Source organism: Coregonus clupeaformis, chromosome 7 (assembly GCF_020615455.1).
Source record: "Coregonus clupeaformis isolate EN_2021a chromosome 7, ASM2061545v1, whole genome shotgun sequence".
Lineage (NCBI taxonomy): Eukaryota > Metazoa > Chordata > Actinopteri > Salmoniformes > Salmonidae > Coregonus > Coregonus clupeaformis.
Genome location: NC_059198.1, coordinates 19,293,425 through 19,318,530, shown reverse-complemented (window position 1 = coordinate 19,318,530; position 25,106 = coordinate 19,293,425). Strand labels below are relative to the sequence as shown.

The 25,106-nt window shown below is 42.3% G+C and overlaps 1 protein-coding gene across 10 annotated transcripts in view; it reads left to right on the top strand.

The window, feature by feature from the left end:
• The window catches only part of si:ch211-285f17.1 (sickle tail protein), a 232,698-nt gene that overhangs the window by 131,710 nt on the left and 75,882 nt on the right, over positions 1-25,106 (top strand). For 6 of the 10 annotated variants that reach the window (XM_041881111.2, XM_041881112.2, XM_041881109.2 and 3 more), the window contains exon 2: positions 8,687-8,994. In XM_041881111.2, coding sequence (XP_041737045.1) covers positions 8,687-8,994 — 308 coding nt within the window. Of the gene's footprint in view, positions 1-3,857; positions 4,173-8,686; positions 8,995-13,910; positions 14,084-25,106 lie in introns of those variants that run through there. The other 4 variants (XM_045221196.1, XM_041881108.2, XM_041881110.2 and 1 more) reach the window with 3 other exon arrangements.

The following is a 25,106-nucleotide window of genomic DNA, read 5'->3' as shown; positions in this document are numbered from 1 at the left end:
AAAAAAGGCCACTCTAAAATGTGCAGTTTTGTCCAACAGAGCCATTGCCAGAGATTTGAACGTTCATTTCTCTACCATAAGCCCCCTTCAACGTCATTTTAGAGAATTTGGCAGTACATCCGACTGGCCTCTCAACTGCAGGCCACGTGTAACCACGCCAGCCCAGGACCTCTACATCCGGCTTCTTCACCTGTGGGATCGTCTGAGACCAGCAACCCGGACAGCTGATGAAACTGAGGAGTATTTCTGTCTGTAATGAAGCCCTTTTGTGGGGAAACCCTCATTCTGATTGGCTGGGCCTGGCTCCCCAGTGGGTGGGCCTATGCCCTCCCAGGCCCACCCATGGCAGCGCCCCTGCCAAGTCATGTGAAAGCCATTAATTTATTTCAATTGACTGATTTCCTTATATGAACTGTAACTCAGTAAAATTGTTGCATGTTGCGTTTATATTTTTGTTTAGTATACTTACTTGCCCTGTTTTGGTACTAACTTTTTTTTTCTGAGAGTGTACAAATACTCAAGGGGAACACATAGGTCCTAGTTAATGTGTGTAAAAGCTGGAAGTGTCAACATGTACGGAAATCTTTTTACGACATGAACATGAAGTGTTCACACAAAGTGAAAGAAATACTCACGGGCCAGACGTTGAGGGCCAAATGTTTCCTGTCTGTGTGTCAGGTTGTGTGTGAAAAATGTGACCAGGCCGCATTAATAGGTGCTTTTCACTGAGCTGACAGTACCAGCATGGAAAATATCAGATAGATCAGCAATCAGTGTCCTCTCAATGTAAAACATTTACATTTTAGTAATTTAGCAGATGCTCTTATCCAGAGCGACTTACAGTTAGCACATACATTATTTTATCGAACCCACAACCCTGGCGTTGCAAACGCCATGCCCTACCAACTGAGCTACATCCCCTGCCGGCCATTCCCTCCCCTACCCTGGGCCAATTGTGCGCCGCCCCATGGGTCTCCCGGTCGCGGCCGGCTACGACAGAGCCTGGATTCGAACCAGGATCTCTAGTGGCACAGCTAGCACTGCGATGCAGTGCCTTAGACCACTGCGCCACTCGGGAGACTATGTGTCTGTGTCTGTGTCTCTGAGGCTGTCTACACTTGACACTTACATGTGACTTCTGCTATCAGAATACGAAGATCACATTGAGGAATGTGTTTGCTGGCTTCATAAATACTAGCCAGCTAGCTTATTTAAAAAAAAAATTGTTTGGCTAAAGTTTAGCTTTGCTAGCAAGCTGGCTAGTTACAGAAGTTAGCTGGCTAGTTACTACAGTAGTTGGTACTGTCGTCAAGTTGTTGTTGTGTTATTATCAGATTTAGCCTGTTCCACCATTTGCAGAATGCATACTGGCATTGTAATAAAGAGCGGGAAAAGGAAATCCGGACACAATGTGGACACGGTATATGTAAGTGTAGACAAATTACGTGTTCGGAATTCCATGATCAGAACTCCTTGATCAGAATACAAAAGCTGCATGAACTGTCAAGTCTCGACATGGCCAAATGGCACCCTATTCCCTTTTTAGTGCACTACTTTTCATCAAAGCCTATGTGCAAAGGGAGTGCACTATGTAGGGAATAGGGTGCCATTTGGGACACACCCATAGCCTACTGCCCATCTTGTTCAGAGCCCTGACGGGTTGGCAGACTACCTTTTACAGGCTGCTGATGGGTATGAGGAAGGTAATGAGTTCTAGTGAAGGACATGACAGGAATCAGATGGTCTGAAATAAGTCCAGAGAATACAAATAACCTTTATGTGCTAAGGGAGTGAGTCTATTGCAACAGGCAAGGGAGTGAAACATGGCTCATATGGATCACATGTGGGTGAGCACACTAGCGTGCATGTGTCCATCAGAGGGTAGTCTTCAACAGAATTCCCTTCCAAAGGGTATATACAAAAACATCCACATATATACCTTCAGATTGGGTTTCGAAATTAATCTGATATTCCAGCTCTTACGTTGAACATTTTCAACACAGAAGAATGGATATGGTTTATCCCATATCAACAGGGGAGTACATGTTTGTAGACTGTTGTGGTCATAGTTATGCACTGTGTGGACTTTGCTGTTGTAGTACATTGCAGCTCTTTGTTTCACTTCGTGCTTATGCGGAAGTCATACCAGGAGAGTGGGAGTAGTGCCTGATACATTCCTCCATAAATGACTAAGGATACGTCCCAAATGGCACCATATTCCCTATATAGTTCACTACTTTTAGCCAGAGCCCTATGGGCCCTGGTCAAACAGCGCACCATATAGGGAGTATGGTGCCATTTGGGACCAGATTAACATGGAGTAACTGGAGACAACAGCGCACTGGACAAGTATCACAGTGTCACCCTGCAGAAGTGTTGCATGTCATCTTTTGACTATCATTTACTTAACACTGGCAAATGGGAGAGAGGAAATTCTTTAGATTCCATATCAACACTTTGCACTTTTCGTTACCTCTCGAGACTTTCTCAGAGTATATGATCATTTTCTGTCTGGGTGTTCACACTAGCGGCTGTTTGAGTGAGTGAGTATAGTGTAGGGTTGTAGAGCAGATTTTATTGTTTGGAATTTGAGTAGCGAAAACTGACTGGTTGGGTGGTTTAGGTGACCAATGTATATTATATACTATGTGGATTTTGTCTAACTGGTCTGTATATTTCGCCACCTCTTGCTGGGTGTTTTTTTATCTGGCTAACAAAACACACTTGGTTGAGTGTTTGGAATTTAAGAAGCGAAAACTGACTGGTTCAGGGGTAGTGACGTGCCATGTTTATACTAGGCTATAGGGATTCTGGTTCAATGGTTTGATGGCTGTTTGGGGGTATGTGGGTGGGTGTTCCACTTCTCTCCATATGTTTGACATTATGTTTCTTCTGACTTAACTATGTTTGGTCATGTGCTGACCCCTCCACTTTCAATTACACGGTCCACAAACTGCGCATTGATCTCTTCACGTTTGCTTTAAAGATATTGAAACTGGGGAGGAAATACAAAATGTTAGATGCCGAACACGTAATCGGTTCCTGTTCGACACACAGAGACACAGATACACCCACCCACATGCGCACACACACGCAAGTTCCAACATGTCTGGCATATGTTTGCAGTCATGTACAGCAAACATATGTTTTAAGTCAATAGTACAGTCACACATTTAGACCAATATAAATATGGAGATGATTATTTTTTATTTCCATAACCCTTATGATAGAGCAGGTCAGCTTTTGTTATGTTATGCATATGGTACTCACAAAACAACTTTCATGGCAGCTGATCACTTAATAAGCAGCTGAGCAAAGATAAGTTGAGAGCATTGTGTGATGAATATAAACTGGCCATAGTCCAGAAGTAGGTTATGACACATTGGACACATGCCTGGTTGCATCTAAAGGCACCATATTCCCTTTAGAGAGCACTACTTTGGACACAAGCCTGTCTATGTGAGGGCTCCCTATGAGGTCAGATCAGAAGGAATGGCTTAGTAGGAGTTCAGCTCATATGAAATATACTGTACTGACAAAGACCAGAGAGTGCAGTGCGTGTGTGTGTGTGTGTGTGTGTGTGTGTGTGTGTGTGTGTGTGTGTGTGTGTGTGTGTGTGTGTGTGTGTGTGTGTGTGTGTGTGTGTGTGTGTGTGAGAGAGTGGGTCAGACACCTGTTGGTCTGGGGCCCACTCTCTATCTGAACGATGTCAGTAACCTCTTTTAGAAAGCTATAGAGAGGAGGCAACTTACACACATGTTTACTCTCTCCCTCTAACATACACATGCACACACACCCAACCTTACACAACCTCAGGCAGTCAGTCAGTCAGTCAGTCAGTCAGTAGTTGGCCTGAGGCAGAGAAGAGGTGCTTGCTGTTCGTCCTGTGTCCTGGAATGTAGTTTGTTTTCTAAATCCCAATTGGTCACCCTTCTGGCTCTGGGCGGATCTCAAGCCCCTTTTTCATGTGAGCCCTGTCTGGAAGTCAACAGTTTGGAACTATTTGGAAGTCAACAGTTGCCCGTGTTGTTCCTCTTTTTCTCCCGACCCGTTTTCCTCACTCCCAGTTTGTTACTCCTGGGATAAAATGGAAGGAGGGAGAGGAGGAATTGAAGAGATAGGAGAGGAGGATGTATTCTATTCTATTCTAGAATGTTCAAGTCTTGTGGAAGGTAAGGAACCTGAAACTGTAAGAGAATCTGCAGGGAATTGGCTGATTTAAAGTTTATGTAGCATTCTGTGTAGATACAGTAGCTTAGTGAGTTAGAAACAGTTTGAGGGTTAAAAATAGGCCTGTAAGTACGTCAGCCATGCTGCAACACTCAACTAGAGAAGGGGTTAGGCTGGCGGGATATCTTTCATTAGCTGTCCCGTGGCAGTGCTTGCTGGTATGTTCCTAGCTACATTACACCCATTCACAGTGCTTAACTGATTTCAAATCAAAGTGTATTGGTCGCGTACACAGATTTGCAGGTGTTATAGCAGGTGCAGCGAATTAATGTCTCGCAAATACAATACAAATACGCATATAAATTATTTATTTTTTAAATCAAGAAATAACAATCTATGTAGATATATTAGAGTGAGCATGTGTGAGAATCCAGAAAATAAATAAACTATGTATACAAAAGTATGTTGACACCCCTTCAAATTAGTGGATTCGGCTATTTCAGCCACACCCGTTGCTGACAGGTGTATGAAATCGAGCACACAGCAATGCAATCTCCATAGACAAACATTGGCAGTAGAATGGCCTTACTGAAGAGCTCAGTGACTTTCAATGTGGCACTGTCATAGGATGCACCTTTCCAACAAGTCAGTTCGTCTCATTTCTGTCCTGCTAGAGCTGCCCCAGGAGCAGTGTTCTCTGGAGTGATGAATCACGCTTCACCATCTGGCAGTCCGACGGAGCAATCTGGGTTTGGCGGATGCCAGGAGAACGCTACCTGCCCAAATACATAGTGCCAACTGTAAAGTTTGGTGGATGAGGAATAATGGTCTGGGGCTGTTTTTCATGGTTCGGGCTAGGCCCAGTAAAGGGAAATCTTAACGCTACAGCATACAATGACGTTCTAGACGATTCTGTGCTTCCAACTTTGTGGCAACAGTTTGGGGAAGGCCCTTTCCTGTTTCAGCATGACAATGCCCTCGTGCACAAAGCGAGGTCCATACAGAAATGGTTTGTCGAGATCGATGTGGAAGAACTTGACTGGCCTGCACAGAGCCCTGACTTCAACCCCATCGAACACCTTTGGGATGAATTGGAACGTCGACTGCGAGCCAGGCCTAATCGCCCAACATCAGTGCCCGACCTCACTAATGCTCTTGAGGCTGAATGGAAGCAAGTCCCCAGATAAATATGTGGTGTGTATAGATAGACATTATATAATTTGGAAAAGAAAATGGTATGGACAGTAGCAGGTATATTAGGACGAGCTGTGTTGAGAGTACAATATATACATACACAGTGAGTAAACAACAGTATATAAACAGAATATGAGGTGACCAGCGTTCAATGACTCTAAATACATGGCGCATTTGTTTCAAGGTTCAGGGCATATTACCGGGCAGGTAGCCTGCTAGTGATGACTATTCAACAGTCTGATGGCCTGGAGATAGAAGCTGTGTTTCAGTCTTGGTCTAGACAGAGTTTACTGTTAGTTGTGTAGGTGGAAATCTCCATGTGAATACGTATCCTATGCATGTTATCAGTTCACTATCTTTATCTGTTCACACTGGGTGACAGTGATTTACAGACCAAAACACCATGTGATAGGAAACACTTCTGTGTGGGAGCAAAGCGGAGTGAACGTCATGTTAGAGTCACACCCATGTACTTTCATTTGGCGAGTGAGGACACATAAGACAGTAAGAATGGTATACGGTTGTTGGACGCTTTTCACGACTGCCACAACTTGGAGATTGTAGATATTATTGAGCGAGCTGGTATGAGTAAACTTTTCTCCTGCTTTCCCAACATTTCAAAACATGTTGTCTTTTCAATGCCTGCGTGATTTGGCCTGAAGTATCACCCGTCTCAAGACTCTATGAACAGATGTACAGAAAATGATGGTTTTGCTTGTATCCCCATTAAGCTGATCAAGCACCACGTTACAATGCTTTCTAAGAATTTCCTCATTGAAAAATGAAGGTAAACTTTTCCACTTAAAGGGGCAATCTGGGATTCAAACAACACCTTTTGTTGATGTACCAATCCCAGATTGCTCCTTTAAACTGAAGCAGTGAAAACCATCTGTTGAAATGCCCACTTTATAATCTCCTCTGCTGTGCTTGACCTAGAGAGAGACAAATCCTGAGGTAACCTCCCTAGCCATAGCCAGACCCTTATTTTTCACCATTAGCCTTTGAAAGGTACACATTATGGCTGTACCTGCCGTCTAGAGAAACAAGCCAACCGATCAGACCTGCTTTATTACTCTCTCCTTGTGTTTTCACACTCCACTGCTCCTCTCTTCCTCTCCTCCTCCTTTCCTGTGCTCCACGCCCCAGCCCTACGCAGAACTAACAGCCTGGAAGAATTGCAGCTTGGGGTAAAAGAGTTTGTGTCAGCACGCGGCCCCATGGGATAGCTTTAAGTCTCACCGCAAGCCCCTCACTGTCAGAATCACACTGGATGCGTCCCAAATGGCATCCTATAATAGTGCACTATAAAAAGTAGTAAAGTAGTATTCAAAAGTAGTGCACTAGAAAGGGTATATATAGGGTACCATTTGGGATGCAGCCACTACCCAGCCTGAGCCAAAATGTTTCCCCCATTGATTTGTAGTGTTTAGGCCCAGTCCCAAGGGACTGATTGATTTATGACAAGATGATAGACTGTTCAGAGCTTGAACGGAAGGAAATGATTCTCATTCTCCCTTTAGTATCTTAAGATTGAATATCATGTTGATATACTGTATTGGGTAGTTAACAGTACTGTATATGTTCATGTGTTATAATGGAGTTGAATGGAGTTTCGATATTTGTTTTTCATTAGACATACAGTTTCTGTTTTTCCTGTAAGTTAATGTTCTATCAAAGTTGACAGTCGAGAGAATGATGTTATTCCAAGTCAAGATGGTTGCCGTGAAGAAGTTATTAAAACATCCTAAAGTGCTAATGGAAGGAATGCCATTTCCTCCTTAAAACACTGACTTTGACGTTACGAATGGCTGTAGTCAGCGACTTCTGTTCACTGTGAGGATGCCATTTCCCAACCGCCTGTATATATAAACAGATTCTCGGGATAACGTTCTCTCTCTCCCAGACAGATTTTGAACGTTTGCCCAGGCTTTTGAAAGTGAGGAGAGTTTAAAGTGAACAGCTGCTTCAGTTTAATGTTTTCATCACTGATATTATTTCTGTCATATTCAATCTGAAGTTTCGATCTCTGAAATAAACAATGTGTGATGAGGTGGGAGCTGCATCCTAAATGTCATCCTGTTCCCTGTGCCATTTGGGACACGTATGGGGCTAGTCCGCAGTACTGACTTGTTATAAGGATGCTGCCTATCCTGGAAAATATCAATATCCAACTTTATGATTTGATGATACTTCATGCAATGAAGCTTGAAGGTTTTTTCCATTGGCTAAATTTATAGAACATTCTCTCAGATAAATTATTATATAACATACACTTTTTTAGGAACTATCAATCAGTATAGAACTGATGCTTTTTTCAGTTGGAGCCTCGGAAATAGAACTGAGTATACTAAACAAAGATCACTGCTCTCCCTTGGTTATGTCAATACATGTCCGTTCAGCTTCATTTTGAAAGTATCGCCCGAGGGTGAATCTTCTGCGAAAACACCCCTTAATAAACTTGTTTTTTTGTCTGTACAGTTATCCTTATTCCTTACAGTAAAAATACCAGAATCAGTCAAATAGATTACCCTGTGACAGCAGAGATTACCCTGTGATGTCACGGGGCACATTTTAAACTTGAATAGAGCACATCATCCAGTCCATGGTTTAGATACAGTAGGTGTGTTCGATTTAGCTCCAGTATCTCTGGTAGACCTGGGTTCAAATACTATTTCAAATATTTCCAATACTTTTAGCGTTTACTTTAGCCTGCCTGGAGTGACAAATGGGGTTTGTCGTTTTTAAACTATTCTATTGGTTCCATTGCCCCAGGCAAGCTCAATCAAGCCCAGATAAAGCATTTGACATGATTTCAAATAGTATTTGAACCCAGGTCTGATCTGAAGATGCATTATTTTATGTCTAGACTGCCATTTCATAATAGCCATAATGTCTCAATGGCTACAGTGGGATCATGCAGTAGTCTCCTGATACTGTTTTTTTGCAGGTTGTGTGTACCGGCACCCATTCCCTTTTCCCTGGTCTCTTTCCCTTTTGGTTTGGAAAATGTAATTATGATTATGTAGTAATTAAGTTAGAGCACGGAGCCTGGATCTTTCCCAGTCTGGCTGGTCCACTGGTGTTTGTGGTTAGGTCTCTGACTCAGACTATAGTTTTATAGTCATTTGTATGCCTTCAAAGTTTGTCTATGCACCTAAGGACACACACACACACACACACTGTGTTTTTCCTGTGTAGTAAATCCCACTGCCACACCCACCACCTAAAGTCCCTTTTTGTGCAAGGAATAACCCTGCACACACCAATGGAATAGTGATCCTGTACCTGTATATTGACCCACACCCTTTCCCACTCTCTCCAGAGCAAACCAAAAGCAACCTGAAGGTGACCTCCCCTGAGGACTCCGAGCAGCTGAGCAGCAGGCAGGGCCCCCCGAATGGGACCCCCACCCGGGCTCAGGACCCCAAAGGCAACGGCAGCCGCACCGTCCCCCGCAGGCACACGTTAGGGGGGGCACGCAGCTCACAAGAGATCCTGGCCATGCAGCCCTCAGACATGGACAAGAAGAGGGAAGCCTTCCTGGAGCACCTGAAGCAGAAGTACCCTCACCATGCCTCGGCCATCATGGGCCACCAGGAGAGGCTCAGGGAACAGGTTAGTGACGAACAGGTTAGTGACAGTGGACAACTTCATTACATATTTTTACTTACGTGGTCTACTGGTTTGGTCTAGTGGTTTGAATCCGACTCACTGCTATTATATTACACCCTCTCCTCCTACCTTTCCTGTCAGTCTTTCACTGTCCTTTCACCTTGGATATATTGTGGCATTTTTCCTATCCTTGAGACAGTGGACAACATGGCCTCTCCAAGCATCATGTCACAATATCATCATACTGTATATCTTCAGTCATCATCACAACACTCTTAAGTTTATAACTTCCTTGGTCTACGGGAGCTTGAATCACTCTGCAATAATGTGAGATGTTTCTCTGTGGGCTTTGTTCACTCAACATGCTCTACTTTTGTCAGAAGGTTTCCAGGGGTGTTACTGGCTTTTATAATCTGCCTCATAAACCAGGCTTCCATCCAACCTGTTTATGCGGGTAAAGTACATGTCGGATAAAAAATGTAAAGACAGGCATGATGGAAACAGCAAATTTGTCGGTAAACTTTCCTAATGTCGACAAAACAAAATACGGTAGACAAGGTGGGATCTTTTTGTGTCTGTAAAATTAATTATGCGAGAAATGCCGGTGGAAACGCCTTTATGCTGAAATATTGATATAATAACCATCATATCGAAGTAAACTAGGAGTCACACAATGACGTGTGATCCTCCCACTACGACTCAGGAAAACATACAGTTTAATAAGTTATGAATGATGAACTTCACAGGGTGGTGAAAGTGCACGGTGATGGGCTTGATGCTCCTTTCCAATAAATGTTGAGGGTCTTATTCTGGTGACATGATGGTCGATGCTTGGCTGCCATTTGACAAATAAAAATAGTATCGCTCTTATCCATAATAATAATCTCATCATGTACAGTTGAAGTCGGAAGTTTACATACACTTAGGTTGTTGTCATTAAAACTAGTTTTTCAACCACTCCACAAATTTCTTGTTAACAAACTATAGTTTTGGCAAGTCGGTTAGGACATCTACTTTGTGCATGACACAAGTAATTTTAAAAACAATTGTTTACAGACAGATTATTTCACTTATAATTCACTGTATCACAATTCCAGTGGGTCAGAAGTTTACATACACTAAGTTGACTGTGCCTTTAAACAGCTTGGAAAATTCCAGAAAATGATGTCATGGCTTTACAAGCTTCTGATAGGCTAATTGACATAATTTGAGTCAATTGGAGGTGTACCTGTGGATGTATTTCAAGGCCTACCTTCAAACTCAGTGCCTCTTTGCTTGACATCATGGGAAAATCAAAAGAAATCAGCCAAGACCTCAGAAACATAATTGTAGACATCCACAAGTCTGGTTCATCCTTGGGAGCAATTTCCAAACGCCTGAAGGTACCACGTTCATCTGTACAAACAATAGGACGCAAGTATAAACACCATGGGACCACGCAGCCGTCATACCGCTCAGGAAGGAGACGCATTCTGTCTCCTAGAGATGAACGTACTTTGGTGCGAAAAGTGTAAATCAATCCCAGAACAACAGCAAAGGACCTTGTGAAGATGCTGGAGGAAACAGGTACAATGGTATCTACATGTATATCCACAGTAAAACGAGTCCTATATCGACATAACCTGAAAGACTGCTCAGCAAGGAAAAAAGACAGACTACGGTTTGCAACTGCACATGGGGACAAAGATCGTACTTTTTGGAGAAACGTCCTCTGGTCTGATGAAACAAAAATAGAACTGTTTGGCCATAATGACCATCGTTATGTTTGGAGGAAAAACTTCACAAAATAGATGGCATCATGAGGAAGGAAAATTATGTGGATATATTGAAGCAACATCTCAAGACATTAGTCAGGAAGTTAAAGCTTGGTCGCAAATGGGTCTTCCAAATGGACAATGACCCCAAGCATACTTCCAAAGTTGTCGCAAAATGGCTTAAGGACAACAAAGTCAAGGTATTGGAGTGGCCATCACAAAGCCCTGACCTCAATCCTATAGAAAATGTGTGGGCAGAACTGAAAAAGCGTGTGCGAGCAAGGAGGCCTACAAACTTGACTCAGTTACACCAGCTCTGTCAGGAGGAATGGACCTCCTGACTTATTGTGGAAAGCTTGTGGAAGGCTACCCGAAATGTTTGACCCAAGTTAAACAATTTAAAGGCATTGCTACCAAATACTAATTGAGTGTATGTAAACTTCTGACCCACTGGGAATGTGATGAAAGAAATAAAAGCTGAAATAAATCATTCTCTCTACTATTATTCTGACATTTCACATTCTTAAAATAAAGTGGTAATCCTAACTGACCTAAAACAGGGAATTTTTACTAGGATTAAATGTCAGGAATTGTGAAAAACTGAGTTTAACTCTATTTGGCTAAGGTGTATGTACAGTGGGGGAAAAAAGTATTTAGTCAGCCACCAATTGTGCAAGTTCTCCCACTTAAAAAGATGAGAGAGCCCTGTAATTTTCATCATAGGTACACGTCAACTATGACAGACAAATTAAGAGAGAAAAAAAATCCAGAAAATCACATTGTAGGATTTTTAATGAATTTATTTGCAAATTATGGTGGAAAATAAGTATTTGGTCAATAACAAAAGTTTCTCAATACTTTGTTATATACCCTTTGTTGGCAATGACACAGGTCAAACGTTTTCTGTAAGTCTTCACAAGGTTTTCACACACTGTTGCTGGCATTGATGGTCTTTGCATTGTCATGAACTCCAATTCGGCTGGGGGCACGGAATATTCTCTTCCAAGTCCATTGTGGATTGATACAGTTTATTAAATAGCATAGGCTACATTAACAAATAATAGCAACAGTAAAAAAGAAAACATCCAGTGTTTGCTCAATATGTTTGGAATGTTGACAGTCAACAGTGTTGTAATAAGCCTTTACACATTGCACTTCTCAAATAAAAAATACTAGGCTCCCGTAAATTGTATTGTATGTGTGAGGCACATTCTCAATAAGCAAGATATAGCCTACCTTTGATATTGCGTTATAGGACTGAATAATTCAAATATGTTTGGAGGAGCATGTCTTTAGTAACTGGACAAGAGGCAAAATGGGGATCGATGCAAGCCGAATGGAGTAGCCTATGCACTGCAGGTAGGCATATGTGAATTGGGAATAATGCAAAAGTATGACGGCAAAAGCCTCACGGGTATACTATTTAGAAACCTTTTATGGATAGACTACTTAGCTAATGCATGGCCAGGATAAGAAAGAACCCAGACACATTGCTGTTGAACCAGCTTTCATTATAGTAGGTCAAGGGTAGCCTATTGTTCTTTAATCAGACGAAACGAAAAACAAACAATTGTTACAGGAAAATAACTTAAATACGTGTCATTGGATCATCTCATCTCTTGTTCCATGATGGGCATATAGCCTACATGGAGGGGTTTTTACGCACATCCAAAATAATAACAGGAGCTGGCTAATAATGTAATAGCCTACATAGATAAAAAGGGGATGTCTGATCACTGTGTTGCTGCTCCCAAACTTGATATTTTAATAATGCTTTGGTGATTAAGTTTATTTAATTTTTTTGCAGGACAAAAAAAGCCTTAATTGAGAGTAGGGAAGGGTATGCTTGGTTTTTAATCAAATGAAACGAAATGGGAAAAAAACATTTGTTTTTTATGTTTCTAAATACGAGGTTCATAGGCACAAAAATCACAAAAATAGAGCCCCTTGAGTGTTAAGTAATTTGGTATTTTTCTTATTTGGTTTAGGTGACAGTCCAATTGCAAAACTATTTCTCCCTGTTTTGCCATAGGTTAAAATCCATTCCATAAATCAAGTTGTCACATTTATTTTTCTCTTTAGACTGCTCTAAGATGTTATTTTGTCTGGTGCAGAAGTGGTAAACATTTGTCTCCTTTCCAGTGAGGTGAATTAGAGCTGGACACATACAGGGCCGGTTTCCCGGACACAGATTAAACCTAGTCTTGGACTCCATTTAAATAGCTTTTTAGTACAGGACTAAGATTTCCACATTCATTATTTCACAATCTAGCTACCACTAGCTGCTTATTACGTTGGCCATTCCTTAATAATAATGACCAATAAATAATCATTGATTCATCATAAGAATCATTCATTTACACACGCGGTAAGAACAGTGTGATTTAAGTATAGAGTAAAGATTGTTAAAGTGAGGTTGCGTCCCAAATGTTGTTTACATATCAATAATGTTTACATATCTTGCATATACACTCATCTCATATGTATATACTGTATTCTATACTATTCTACTGTATCTTAGTCCATGCCGCTGTGACGTCGCTCGTCCATATATGTATTCTTAGTGCATTCCTTACTATTTGTGTGTATTAGGTATAAGTTGTGAAATTGTTAGATATTACTGCAATGTCGGAGCTAGAGGCACAAGCATTTCGCTACACCCACAATAACATCTGCTAAACACGTGTATGTGACCAATAACATTTGATTTGATTTGATTTGAAATGACACCCTGTTCCCTATATAGTTCACTACTTTTGACCAGAGCCGGCCCTGGTCAAAAGTAGTGCACTATAAAGGGAATAGGGTACCATTTGGGACACACACTGAGAGTCCTTAGACAATTAATAATGTTGGTTGCTGTGTCACCCTTGGGGCAACCAGGGCGAGGAGGAGAAGGTATGGGGGAAGGAGCAGTAGAACCTCAGTAGACCTTTGGTTCACCTGGCCTCTCTGTTTGTGTTTGCATTGGTTCAGAGGAGACAAAAGATGGTGGTCACCTGGCTTTATAGCCAAAACAATAGAGCTGGGAGAGAGAGAGAAATAGAGCTGTGTTATCTCAGACAATGTGTTGTCTGAGATATTGGTAGTCCTACAGGTAAGTTCCGTTTTGAAATGGGTGGAGTTTAAGTTGCTATGGAGACTCATGATGTCACTGCTTGAGGGGCTCCGTTTTCATTTAGGTGTCTGTTGGAGTCGAAAGTGAATGCAAGAACGCAAGAACTCACGCAAGAAAAATAGTATTGTCCGAAGGCATGGATCTTTCCCACTTATCTGAATTCTGCATGGAAATACAAATAATCACATTCTGACAAAGGCACGAATAAACTTTCGTCTCTGCAGTTTGAACGAAGGTAGGCTATTGTACAGTAGGTTATTCATTCTCTTTCATATGTTTTGTAAGCATTTTCTAATTCTTAGATCAGTTCGAACAGGCATGTTCTTATTATTGAAACTTCAATTTTATGCGAATGCGATAGAATAGATGCATGAGCTCATTTTGCAATAGTTTGTTACATTATGATGTTATTTGATCTGAACCGCTGTGCATATGTGAATCAGGACAAGTAACGGTGGGCTATCAGGTGCTCCCACCGCGGCGGCATCGGATGCTGAAAAAGTTGGCGCTTCAGTTTAATAACAAACCAATAACATGCTACCGTAGTCATATTGTCCTGCACTGGTGTTTCTCAACATCTTCATAATAACTGCAAGAGAAGTTAGATCGTCATTATGAGGGCTGATATTGAACTGCTATCAGTAAAGGCGCGAGTTATACCGAGGTAAAATTAGTTTTATATTGGATATTCGGTTTTCTCCGTCAATAGCTATTGAACCAATTATGTATACAAACCCTGGATTGCTGATGCTATGTATTGGCCATTGAGAGGGCTTGAAGCCACCTGTCGGCCATATTGGCACTCCCTAGTTCGAGCAATCCTCCCTTAGAATGAATGAAATTTGTTGTTGTAGTGAGGACAGCAAAATTAGTAGGCCTAATGTTTTTATATATTTATTTATTTATTTTTCTTTATGTTTAGTTCACATAATATATTTTAAAAGTATGCAGTAAGGTGTCTGTAATAAAATAGATGTCTCAAAAACGAATGCAGACATTAATAAATGCATTTCTATAGCTTCAAAAATATTTTTTTACAATTGAGGAGGAGTGCCAAGATTGCTGCGCGGTGGTTTCAATACAGCGCCCCCTGTCAGTCATCCATTGAACCAAGCATTCCATGACTACGAACATGTTATATTCTGAATCAGGAGAGGATGGAGAACAATCCACACCTTTTATTTTTTTCAATTTGTATTTTTTATTTGTTTTATTCAGATTTCAATCTAAATGAGCTCTTAAACAAAGTGTGCCATTACTATTAAAAAAAAAATATTTTCTGAATAAGGTAAGGATGGAGAACAATCCACACTTTTTTGTTGAATAAAAAAATAGCTCTTTAATAGCTCTTAAACAAAGCGTGCCATGACTATGAATCAGGTGAGGATGGAGAACAATCCACACCATGGCCGTAGCTACATAAGAGGACACCAAACCCTGACTTCTGTAATTTTTTTCAACAAAATAAATACATAAAAAATTGTAGAATATAATAGGTGCAATTTCGAAAATTGGTTGTGCATCAACAGTTTTCTTATTATTATATGTCACTCACTGACAGTCACTCAATTAGCCCATGTCAGTTAATTAGTCTAGTTAGTCTAGCCAGCTATCTAAACATGTTGTAATCATGGATGATTTACCAACCGGGCATGAACGGCACATGCCCAGGGGCCCTGATCTCCAGAGGGGGCCCCCATTGATTTTGTTAGTCACTTTCATTTGGATATCATATTAACATGGCATAAGTAATGCCAAAATGTGTAGAATTTTAGGACATTAGTTGTACAACTGCACCCCCAAAATAATTCTGTAAACAAACATATTTGTTTACCTTTTGTTTATAAAATACTATTTCTGCTAACAGATCCCTCTGTATAAATTATAGTTTTTAATCCCGGTGCTGAGTTCATGTGAGTTAATGTGTAGTGGCTAATTGTAAAGCTAATAGGCTATGTGTTTGTAGATGGACTGAGGTAATGGCTGGGGTCATTTTTGCTTTTTTTTGCTGTTCTCCAAATAGCTTTAATCCCAGAGTTGAATCCCCGGATTTGGATTTCAATCTTCAATAGTTCTTAAACCAAGCGTGTCATCACTATGAAAATGATATATTCTGAATCAGGGGTGGATGGAGAACAATCCATCCCTATTATTATTGTGATTATTTCTTTGCTAATTGAATATGTCATTTTCATAGTCATGGCACGCTTGTTTAAGACCTATTGAAGATTGAAATCCCCACCCCCCCAAAAAGGGAAAACATTCCTAAAAAAGAGGTGTGGATTGTTCTCCATCCTCCCCTAATTCAGAATATAACATTTTCATAGTCATGGCATGCTTTGTTTAAGAGCTATTGATGAGAGGAAGCCGAATATCCAATACAAAACCGTTTTTACCTTGGTGCAAGTTATAGGATATTTCATAATCTCTAGATATTCTTCCTTTTAAACTTCTATTCTGAATCACAATTTTGATCACAATGTGCATTTCAGTGGCTGTTTTCATTCAAATATTTCCTGACCTGTCAAATATCTAGGGCTATCTCTATCGTGTTCGCAACAGAACCTTGCTCACCTCCATGTGTAGCCTAAATTTGTGCACTCTTGTTGAATTTGGCTGTCACACCATTGCAATATTTATTCTGTAGACAATCTTGAGGTTGTGCAACTGTCACATTTATTCAGTAGGCTACAGCTTTGACAGGTCAACAAATGTGTGTTGTGCGTTTGTTTCTACTTACTAATATATCAGCTTATACTGAATCATTGGTGTTGTCTTGATAAAATCTATTTTTGTTCTGTTATGCATGTTGTTGAACTGCAAGGCATTCACACATAATCCCAAATGTAAACAGGATGGTGCAATAAGACTGACACTTGCTTTGTCTCCCAGAGTTGTTGCGCATGAATTGTTACATTTGCAAGGCACTGTTGTGGGTCATTCCGGGGTCGTGGTTCATTTGTTCTTTACTGTATGGCGCTTTTGGAGTACAAAGTCTTGTTTAGCGTTGCTTGTCTCTCTGAGTTTTCCCATGGATGGAGTTCAAAGTCAACATATGCTAATGAGGAAATGGGAAGATCTGATTTTAAGCTTGGCAAGAGTGGTGTGGGTGGCTTGTTGTTATGGAAGATGAGGCAATATGTTTTTTGCCAGCAATTAGGCCTACTGTTAAATGTTTGAAACAGGTGCTACTGAAGAAGAAACTGAAGGATTGGCTTATTAGTCATGCACACAACTTTGTTATTTTGAGAGTTTGGGACTATAAGGTTCTATCTGCATTTTTGTCAAAATGTAGTTATTGACATAGCCTTGTTCGCTTCATTGTTCTTTACCTATATACCCCAATTAATGTTGTTAAGTTCAAAAGAATACAAGATAAAAATTGCTGACACCATTCAAACCAATGAGGGTTCGGAACTTTAAAGCCAATTATCTCAGAATCATCTTGTTAAAGATAGAACCTTATAGTCTCAAGCTCTCGATTTGACATAGCTAAAATTGAGCTAACCATGGCCTAATATCACCTAAAATATAAACATACGTCAAGGAACTTTCCAATGAGGTTTGAATTTGTCAACAAAGTGGACTGAACCCTCTCACTCATCAACTATTACGTCAATAACTCTAGCCCGACGTTATTGTTGTTGTGATAAGCAGTGCAGACTAGAAGAAGCACTAGCCACCAAGGCCATTCTCTCCCACGCTACTGTTTTCACACCGTCTTCCAGTCACTGGCCCTAACAAAACAGGAAGAGCAACAACAGTGGCAACAGTGCTAGAGAGCAGCCACTTTGTAATCTCACTTTGGGTTGAGATTTCACAGGGCTTTATTCAAGGTTAAACAGAGGTCAGGAATATGATATCTCTTTGTGCACAGTGGAAGTGGATGACTCTATACCGAATGACTCACGCTCTTTTACAATTTCCACCCCCCAGTCTCCCCCCCCCCTCTCTCTCTCTCTCTCTCTCTCTCTCTCTCTCTCTCTCTCTCTCTCTCTCTCTCTCTCTCTCTCTCTCTCTCTCTCTCTCTCTCTCTCTCTCTCTCTCTCTCTCTCTCTCTCTCTCTCTCTCTCTCTCTCTCTCTCTCTCTCTCTCTCTCTCTCTCTCTCTCTCTCTCTCTCTCTCTCTCTCTCTCTTTCTCTCCCTCTCCCTCTCTCTCTCTCTCTGATCCCTCAACCCGTAACAAAACCAGATAAGTTTAATTTCCTCCTCTACTCATCATGCCTGTAAAGACCTGGATCACCCAAGGGAGATGAGATAGCTGCCCATGGCCCCGTCCTCTCTGCTGGGTATTGGATGAGCACGCACTGAACCGCATGACTGATCACACCTCCTCTCCCTTCCCACACACTCTCATGCATGCACACACACACACACACACACACACACACACACATACACACACACACACACACACACACATGGACACGCGCACACCCTCCATGAGGGAGCTGAGCTGTGCCATGGCTTGCCTGGTCCTCAGTGTGAGGGATCACAGCCGCCATGTTAGGACAGCTGTCTGCAGCTGTGTGTACAGCCAGGCCAGGCCACTCTACCTGATGCATTGGATGGTTCCGGCAGTTGCAGGGCGGACACAGTTGCAGAGTGGACACAATTGAAGGGTGGACACAAAATGACTTAAGGCTCTATCAAAGTCCAAAACGTGTATGCGTACGCACAGCAGTGTTCTAGAATATTGGACCATTGGCTTTCATTTCATTCTTTTCGAATTCTCAGTGCAGCTCAAGCAATTTCTCCAACCGTCACCCCATTCAAATGAATAGAAGAGCACGTTGGTTGGGAATTTTGGGGAGGTGCACCCCGCAGACGGTGTTCTCAGAGCCTTGTAGCTATGTTACAATGGGCCGTCGGACTATCGCGTCTCCGTGTCTGTGGACTCTGAATTACGCTTTAGACGCAGTTGCAGGGGGACACATTACAGGGTGGACACAAAATGAACTTGGACACAGTTGCATGGTGAACTAATTGGGATAGTAAGCCTCTCTGTTCCCTACGGATTGTACTTTTAGTGGCAAAATGAGCACTGTGGACAGCCTCTTAGTAATCAACAGGTACAGTGAGGGAAAAAAGTATTTGATCCCCTGCTGATTTTGACAAAGACATGATCAGTCTATAATTTTAATGGTAGGTTTATTTGAACAGTGAGAGACAGAATAACAAAAAAAATCCAGAAAAACGCATGTCAAAAATGTTATAAATTGATTTGTATTTAAATGAGGGAAGTATTTGTATTTGACCCCTCTGCAAAACATGACTTAGTACTTGGTGGCAAAACCCTTGTTGGCAATCAGAGGTCAGATATTTCTTGTAGTTGGCCACCAGGTTTGCACACATCTCAGGAGGGATTTTGTTCCACTCCTCTTTGCAGATCTTCTCCAAGTCATTAAAGTTTAGAGGCTGACGTTTGGCAACTCGAACCTTCAGCTCCCTCCACAGAATTTCTATGGGATTAAGGTCTGGAGACTGGCTAGGACACTCCAGGACCTTAATGTGCTTCTTCTTGAGCCACTCCTTTGTTGCCTTGGCCGTGTGTTTTGGGTCATTGTCATGCTGGAATACCCATCCACGACCCATTTTCAATGCCCTGGCTGAGGGAAGGAGGTTCTCATCCAAGATTTGACGGTACATGGCCCCGTCCATCGTCCCTTTGATGCGGTGAAGTTGTCCTGTCCCCTTAGCAGAAAAACACCCCCAAAGCATAATGTTTCCACCTCCATGTTTGACAGTGGGGATGGTGTTCTTGGGGTCATAGGCAGCATTCTTCCTCCTCCAAACACGGCGAGTTGAGTTGATGCCAAAGAGCTCGATTTTGGTCTCATCTGACCACAACACTTTCACCCAGTTCTCCTCTGAATCATTCAGATGTTCATTGGCAAACTTCAGACGGCCCTGTATATGTGCTTTCTTGAGCAGGGCGATCTTGCGGGCGCTGCAGGATTTCAGTACTTCACGGCGTAGTGTGTTACCAATTGTTTTCTTGGTGACTATGGTCCCAGCTGCCTTGAGATCATTGACAAGATCCTCCCGTGTAGTTCTGGGCTGATTCCTCACCATTCTCATGATCATTGCAACTCCACGAGGTGATATCTTGCATGGAGCCCCAGGCCGAGGGAGATTGACAGTTCTTTTGTGTTTCTTCCATTTGCGAATAATCGCACCAACTGTTGTCACCTTCTCACCAAGCTGCTTGGCGATGGTCTTGTAGCCCATTCTAGCCTTGTGTAGGTCTACAATCTTGTCCCTGACATCCTTGGAGAGCTCTTTGGTCTTGGCCATGGTGGAGAGTTTGGAATCTGATTGATTGATTGCTTCTGTGGACAGGTGTCTTTTATACAGGTAACAAGCTGAGATTAGGAGCACTCCCTTTAAGAGTGTGCTCCTAATCTCAGCTCGTTACCTGTATAAAAGACACCTGGGAGCCAGAAATCTTTCTGATTGAGAGGGGGTCACATACTTATTTCCCTCATTAAAATGCAAATCAATTTATAACATTTTTGACATGTGTTTTTCTGGATTTTGTTGTTGTTATTCTGTCTCTCACTGTTCAAATAAACCTACCATTAAAATTATAGACTGATCATTTCTTTTTCAGTGGGCAAACGTACAAAATCAGCAGGGGATCAAATATTTTTTTCTCTCACTGTAGGTCTACTGGAGTAGTCAATTACATGTAATTACATGCAAACGTATTTGATAAAGGGAAATGCAGTAGAAAATACATATAGAAAATACATATATTGAGCATTACGCACCATTACGCAGTTAATGAGCTGTACATAAAAAAAAAAACAGTAGAGAGAAGACTGGAAAGTTAAGAAGAGCGAGTCTGAAGGGCATGGGTCGGATTCAAACCCATGTCAACTCTGGTATACACTGAGTACCAAACATTAGGAACACCTTCCTAATATTGAGTTGCACCCCCTTTTGCCCTCAGAACAGCCTCAATTCGACGGGGCATGGACTCTACAAGATGTCGAAAGCGTTCCACAGGGATACTGGCCCATGTTGACTCCAATGCTTCCAACAGTTGTGTGAAGTTGGCTGGATGTCCTTTGGGTGGTGGACCATTCTTGATGCACATGGGAAACTGTTGAGCGTGAAAAACCCAGCAGTGTTGCAGTTCTTGACACAAACCGGTGTGCCTGGCAGCTACTACCATACCCCGTTCAAAGGCACTTACATTTTTTGTCTTGCCCATTCACCCTCTGAATGGCACACAAATCCTTGTCTCAATTATCTCTTAAAAACCCTTCTTTAACCTGTCTCTTCCCTTTCATATAAACTGATTGAAGTGGATTTAACAAGTGACATCAATAAGGGATTATAGCTTTCACCTGGATTCACCTGGTCAGTGTATGTCATGGAAAGAGCAGGTTCTATTCATGTTTTGTATACTCAGTGTATGTGTGCTAGGGTATGCGGCACTAACCGCTAGACCACACAGGACACAGGCTGTACATTTTCTTGGGAAGCTCCATGGTTTATCAGCTGTCACATTCAGAATCGCAATCCATAAAACTCATTGAGTGACTCATATCAGCAGATCAAGTATATATTCTCCGTTCCTTCCCTCTGAGACTTTATTCAATGTTTGCAACATTTGGCCGATCCCTTGCATACCTCTCTCCCCAGGATTGTGGCCCAGCTACACTGTTATTTCTTAACACCAAGGTCAGCTAGATAACAGTGGCACAGGGAGAAGCAACTCTCTGGCTGGAATTTGAGATCATCCACTGAAAGACAGGGAAAGAGAGAGAAATGCTGTCTCTGCATTGCTCAATTTAACGCTAACCTGAATACATGCAGGAAAAAGTCCCAATGTGATTCATGTGGTTTATTCACTCTTATTGTTGATAGGGTGTGTACTATATTCTTCAGATGTTTTATTGCTGTATTATATGTTAATAGTTTGGAATCTAGGCCACTTCAAGAAGTCTTACACGATTGCAAGTCTACTGTGCCGTTCTGCTAAGTGCGTTATGATACTGAAATTATTATTAGAAGACGTTAAGTAAACATAGATGAATATGTCAATGGACTGTTTAAAACCAACCATATTGGATATATATTTTGACTTTCTCCCTAGGTTTCAAAGCTTGTGTTTCAAATGAAACAAGGTAATACATTCCTCCAAACCGTCCAACCAAGATACTGAGGTATTTTCATAAAGCGCCACTTTGTCATGGCTCTTATTCCTGTGTGTCTGGATTCACACAATCACATCAGTGTAGCAGGCGTCCGTCCAGACATCTGTTTTTAATCAGCCCCTCTCAGCAGTCTCGACGGTTGTCAGAACAGGAGGCAAGAGCTGAGGCTATTTAATGGTCTCTGCTCAGCTCCGCCAGCCACTCCTCCACAAGTGCCGCTTTCAGATCCGAAAGGCTCCTCTGACTGAAACAAACGATGTCCGCAGGGCTTGGGGGGTTAACGACAGGTATGCGTTGACCTGCCAGCCCAGGGGGTAGAGGGGCTAAAGTGGGGGCTGGGGTTGGAGGTTGATGGGGTGCGACCCCACGAATGAGGGGACAACTGACCCATAGATTGGCGCCGTGGCTTAATCCTGCTGGACAGGGGGGACAGGACGAGGGCTGGGGGTTAAGCCTCTTTGACAGAACCAGACCTGATCAGACCTGATAAGACCCCCAGACAGACAACAACAGACATACAAAAAAAATGCACAGCCCTCCCCAACGTTACAAATATTTTCACATGACCCTCCGCTTGTACTGTAACATAAATTGCACACCCTCCCAGTCATACAATTAACTCAAAATAATGTTTACGACCACAAATAACAAGAACTGTAGCGACCCTGTGTTTATAAATGTGGATATCGACTTTGTCACTTCAGCATGCTTTTATGGCACAGTCAATGCCACGCAGGGCTACGGGCCAGAAGGTTGAGGGTTCGACGACCACCACGGATGAGCTAACTCTCCCTGCCTGTTTCATCACACTACGATCAGAGTCGGCTGCAGACAATGATCAAGTAGAAATAGAATTTTAAACATTTTGATGCTATATTTATAATCCAATAAAATATACAGTATGCAATGAATTTTCCAACAACAGGTTTCTGTGCCAATGCACAACACAACCAATAACCAAAGCATACCGACTTCGGGCTCTTCAACATCATGGTTTTGCATTTTCAACACCACAATCAAATAGACTATGTCAATCTCGACAAACAGAAAATAGGCCTCCCTATGTAAGCCTACCCAGTATCGAAGGCTTTGCTAGATCATCTGAGAATTTCATTACACTTTTTGGTTTTGTAGCAGGTGTCTCTTTCCATTCATCAAATGGCCACTGCACGGTTTGGATGATGGAATTATACACTACATGACCAAAAGTATGTGGACACCTGCTCGTCGAACATCTAATTCCAAAATCATGGGTATTAATATGGAGGTGGTCCCCCCTTTGCTGCTATAACATCCTCCACTCTTCTGGGAAGGCCTTCACTAGATGTTGGAACATTGCTGCGGGGATTTGCTTCCATTCAACCACAAGAGCATTAGTGAGGTCGGGCAATGATGTTGGGCGATTAGGCCTGGCTCGCAGTAGGCGTTCCAATTCATCCCAAAGGTGTTCGATGGGGTTGAGGTCAGGGCTCTGTGCAGTCCAGTCAAGTTCTTCCACATCGATCTCGACAAACCATTTCTGTATGGACCTCGCTTTGTGCACAGCGGCATTGTCATGCTGAAACAGGAAAGGGCCTTCCCCAAACTGTTGCAATAAGTTGGAAGCACAGAATTGTCTGGAATGTAATTGTATGCTGTAGCGTTAAGATTTCCCTTCACTCGAACTAAGGGGCCTAGCCCGAACCATGAAAAACAGCCCCAGACCATTATTCCTCCTCCACCAAACCTTAGAGTTGGCACTATGCATTGGGGCAGGTAGCGTTCTCCTGGCATCCGCCAAAATCAGATTCGTCTGTCGGACTGCCAGACGGTGAAGCGTGATTCATCACTCCAGAGAACGTGTTTCCACTGCTCCAGAGGCTTGTGTGCGGCTGCTCGGCCATGGAAACCCATTACATGAAGCTCCCGACGAACAGTTATTGTCCTGACGTTGCTTCCAGAGGCAGTTTGGAACTTGGTAGTGAGTGTTGCAACCGAGGACAGACTATTTTTACACGCTACGCGCTTCAGCACTCAGCGGTCCCGTTCTGTGAGCTTGTGTGGCCTACCACTTCGCGGATGAGCCGCTGTTGCCCCTAGATGTTTCCACTTCACAATAACAGCACTTACAGTTGACCGGGGCAGGTCTAGCAGGGCAGAAATTTGACGAACTGACTTGTTGGAAAGGTGCATCCTATAACGGTGCCACGTTGAAAGTCACTGAGCTCTTCAGTAAGGCCATTCTACTGCCAATGTTTGTCAATGGAGATTGCATGGCTGTGTGCTTGATTTTATACACCTGTTAGCAACGGGTGTGGCTGAAATAGCCGAATCCACGAATTTGAAGGGATGTCCACATACTTTTGTATATATATGGTGTATTTTGGACGAACCTGCACAGGTAGCCAACAGGAGACTTTTGAAGTTGCCTAATCAGATTAAAACATTGACTGGTTGTGTTTATGCCACACATAAAAGGTAATACATTTCAAAAGTTAAATGACAAAATATTTAGGCTATATTGAAGCGTTAGGTTGTTGGTGCTTGAATAGCTGCTCAGACCAGAGAGGAGGCAGGGTGCATGTTAAGCTTTCCTGAATAACTGGGCCTACTGGGAGCATAATATGTGGCCACATTATTATAGGACGACTTCGGAGAATGATGATCCGCAGCAGACAGCACATGTCAAGGTTTTGCTTGCCTGAGGTAGAGTATCTCATGATAAGCTGTAGACCACACTATTTACCAAGAGAGTTTTCTTCTATATTTTTCGTAGCTGTCTATTTACCACCACAAACAGATGCTGGCACTGAGATTACACTTAATGAACTGCATAAAGCCATAAGCAAACAGGAAAACGCTCATCCAGAGGCAGCGCTCCTAGTGGCCGGGGACTTTAATGCAGGGAAACTTAAATCCGTTCTACCTAATTTCTACCAGCATGTTACATGTGCAACCAGAGGAAAAACAACTCTAGACCACCATTACTCCACACACAGAGACGCGTACAAAGCTCTCCCTCGCCCTCCATTTGGCAAATCTGACCATAATTCTATCCTCCTGATTCCTGCTTATAAGCAAAAACTAAAGCAGGAAGCACCAGTGACTCGG